This window comes from Parus major, unplaced genomic scaffold (genome assembly GCF_001522545.3).
Source record: "Parus major isolate Abel unplaced genomic scaffold, Parus_major1.1 Scaffold638, whole genome shotgun sequence".
NCBI lineage: Eukaryota > Metazoa > Chordata > Aves > Passeriformes > Paridae > Parus > Parus major.
In genome coordinates this window covers 2,193-4,654 of record NW_015379523.1, presented here as the reverse complement: position 1 = coordinate 4,654, position 2,462 = coordinate 2,193, and the positions used below count along the sequence as shown (strand labels likewise).

The window sequence follows — 2,462 nt, the reverse complement described above, 5'->3', positions numbered from 1 at the left end:
GGCGCAGCCGCTGCAGCCGCAGGGCCGGGTCGGGGCCCGGGCGGGTCCCCCCGGGCCGGTGGCGGCTCCTCGCCCGCGCCAGGCGGAAGCTGCACGGGGTGGGAACGTTCTCGAAGTAGACCCGGCAGGGCCGCGTGGCCGCCTCGTAGCCCTCGGCCCGCGCCGTCACCTCGTACTCGCCCGGGTTCAGCAGCCGCCAGTAGTCACCGCCCGAGGCTGCGGCGGGGGCGGCTGTCACCTCCTGTCGCCATCCCTGTCCCTGCTGCCATCCCCACCCCGTTCCTGTCCTCGTCCCCAGCCCCAATCCCGTTCTTGTCTCAGCCCCAATCCCGTTCCCAGCCCCAATCCCAATCCCGTTCCCAGCCCCAATCCCATTCCCATTCCCAGCCCCAATCCTGTTCCCATTCCCAGTCTGACCCCGCTTCCATTGCCAGTCCCATTGCCAGTCCCATCCCCCTTCCATCCCCATCCCATTCATATCCGCAGTCCCATTCCTGTCCCCGTCCCCTTTCCCAGTCTAATCCTATTTCCATCCCCATCTGCAATTCCCAATCCCATTCCCAGATCCCATCTCATTCCTTTGTCCCCATCCTGTTGACATCCACAGTGCCATCCATTCCTGTCCCATCCCTATTCCCAACCTCATCCCATTCCCATTCCCATTCCCATCCGAGTCCCGTCTCCATCCCATTCCACCCCCTTTGCCCAGTCTAATCCTATTTCCATCCCCACCGGCAATTCCCAATCCCATTCACAGATCCCATCTCATTCCTTTCCCTGTCCCCATCTCCACCCCCATCACCCCATTCCCATCCCATCCCATCCCTGGCCCTATCCCACCTTCATTCCTGATCCCATTTCCACTCCCACCCCAAATCCCACCCCACAGCCATCCCGGTTTCCCGGTGTCCCTGTGTCCCGGTTGTGTCCCGGTTGTGTCCCGGTACCGGTGCGGATGTCGTGGTTGATGCCATCCACGGAGATGATGGCGTTGGGGATGCCCTCCTCGGTGTCATCGTCCCGAACCACGCCCTTGATGCCTCGGTGCACCTGGAGGGGGTCGGGATGGTGGCACAGCTGTGTCCCCTCCCCTGTCCCAGTGCCACCCGCAGCCTTTGGGGACAGCTGTGTCCCACTGCCACCCTGCTGCCACCCTCTGCCGTGCCCGTGTCCTCCCTGCAGTGTCCCTGGCCTGTCCCAGTGCCACCCGCAGCCTTTGGGGACAGCCGTGTCCCACTGTCACCCTGCTGCCACCCTCTGCCGTGCCCGTGTCCTCCCGGCAGTGTCCCTGGCCTGTCCCACCCCCAAAGGCTTATGGAGAACCCCTGGGGCATCCCTGTCCCTAACCTGCCTGTGACCCCATTGTCCCCATGACCCCAGATCCCCTTCCCCAGTGTCCCCATTGTCCCTATGACCCCAGACCCCCCCAGTGTCCCCAAATCCCCCTAAATACCCCATCCTGGACCCCCCTTTCCCAGTGTCCCCATTGTCCCAGCACCCCCAGACCACTGCAGTGTCCCCATATCCCAACCCCCCCCAAATCCCCAATCTGGACCTCCCTTCCTCAGTGTCCCCATGACCCCAGACCCTCTTTGTCCCCAGTGTCCCCATGACCCCAGACCCCCTTCCCCAGTGCCCCCATTGTCCCATCACCCTCCTCACAAACATCCCTGGGGTGCCTTCAGTGCTCCCCGAGCCACATCTCCAACCCCCAGGTGTCCCCCAAGCCCCCTCGGGAGCCCCCTGAGCCCCCCGGGATACCCCCGATCCCCCCGTGTGCCCCCCGAGCCCCCCGGGAGCCCCCCGAGCCCCCCGGGGGTGCCCCACCTGCTCCATGAAGAGCAGCAGAGACTCGCGGTTGTTGTCCCACTCGTGGGGCAGCTCGGACGCGTGCGGGAATTTGTCGCAGGAAAGCTCCACGGTGATCTCGAAGCAGTTGGTGTGCAGGTAACTGAAATCGTTCATACCTGCCCGGCAAAGGGGGGCAAAAATAGAGAAAAAAGTTAAATTTTTATCTTGAAATTTTAGGGTTTTTTATGTTTATTTGGATGATTATGTTAAGTTTATATTTAAATTCTAGGATTTTAAAATCTAAATGTCTTATATCTTAATAAAGATAAAGAAAAATAGAGATAAAAAATAAAATAAAGATAAATAAATATAACTAAAGATAACTGAACCCAAACAAAGCTGTGATGAAGCATGCACGTCTCTTTGGGAGATGACCCCATCCCCAATAACCCACCCCCAATAACCGCCCTGATAACCCACAACCAATAACCCACCCCCAATAACCCACACCCAAAACCCCATCCCGATAACCCACCCCAATAACCCACACCCAATAACCCACACCCAAAACCCCACCCCGATAACCCGACCCAATAACCCACACCCAATAACCCACCCCAATAACCCACACCCAATAACCCACACCCAATAACCCACACCCAATAACCCAC

The 2,462-nt window shown here is 59.3% G+C and overlaps 1 protein-coding gene across 1 annotated transcript in view; it reads right to left on the bottom strand.

The window, feature by feature from the left end:
- Positions 1 to 2,462, bottom strand: part of LOC107199385 (probable carboxypeptidase X1) — a 6,567-nt gene that overhangs the window by 1,919 nt on the left and 2,186 nt on the right. Inside the window, exons 3-5 of the mRNA XM_019005530.1 lie at positions 1,828 to 1,967; positions 948 to 1,050; positions 4 to 216 (exon numbers count right to left, since the gene is read on the bottom strand). Coding sequence (XP_018861075.1) covers positions 4 to 216; positions 948 to 1,050; positions 1,828 to 1,967 — 456 coding nt within the window. The remainder of the gene's footprint in view (positions 1 to 3; positions 217 to 947; positions 1,051 to 1,827; positions 1,968 to 2,462) is intronic.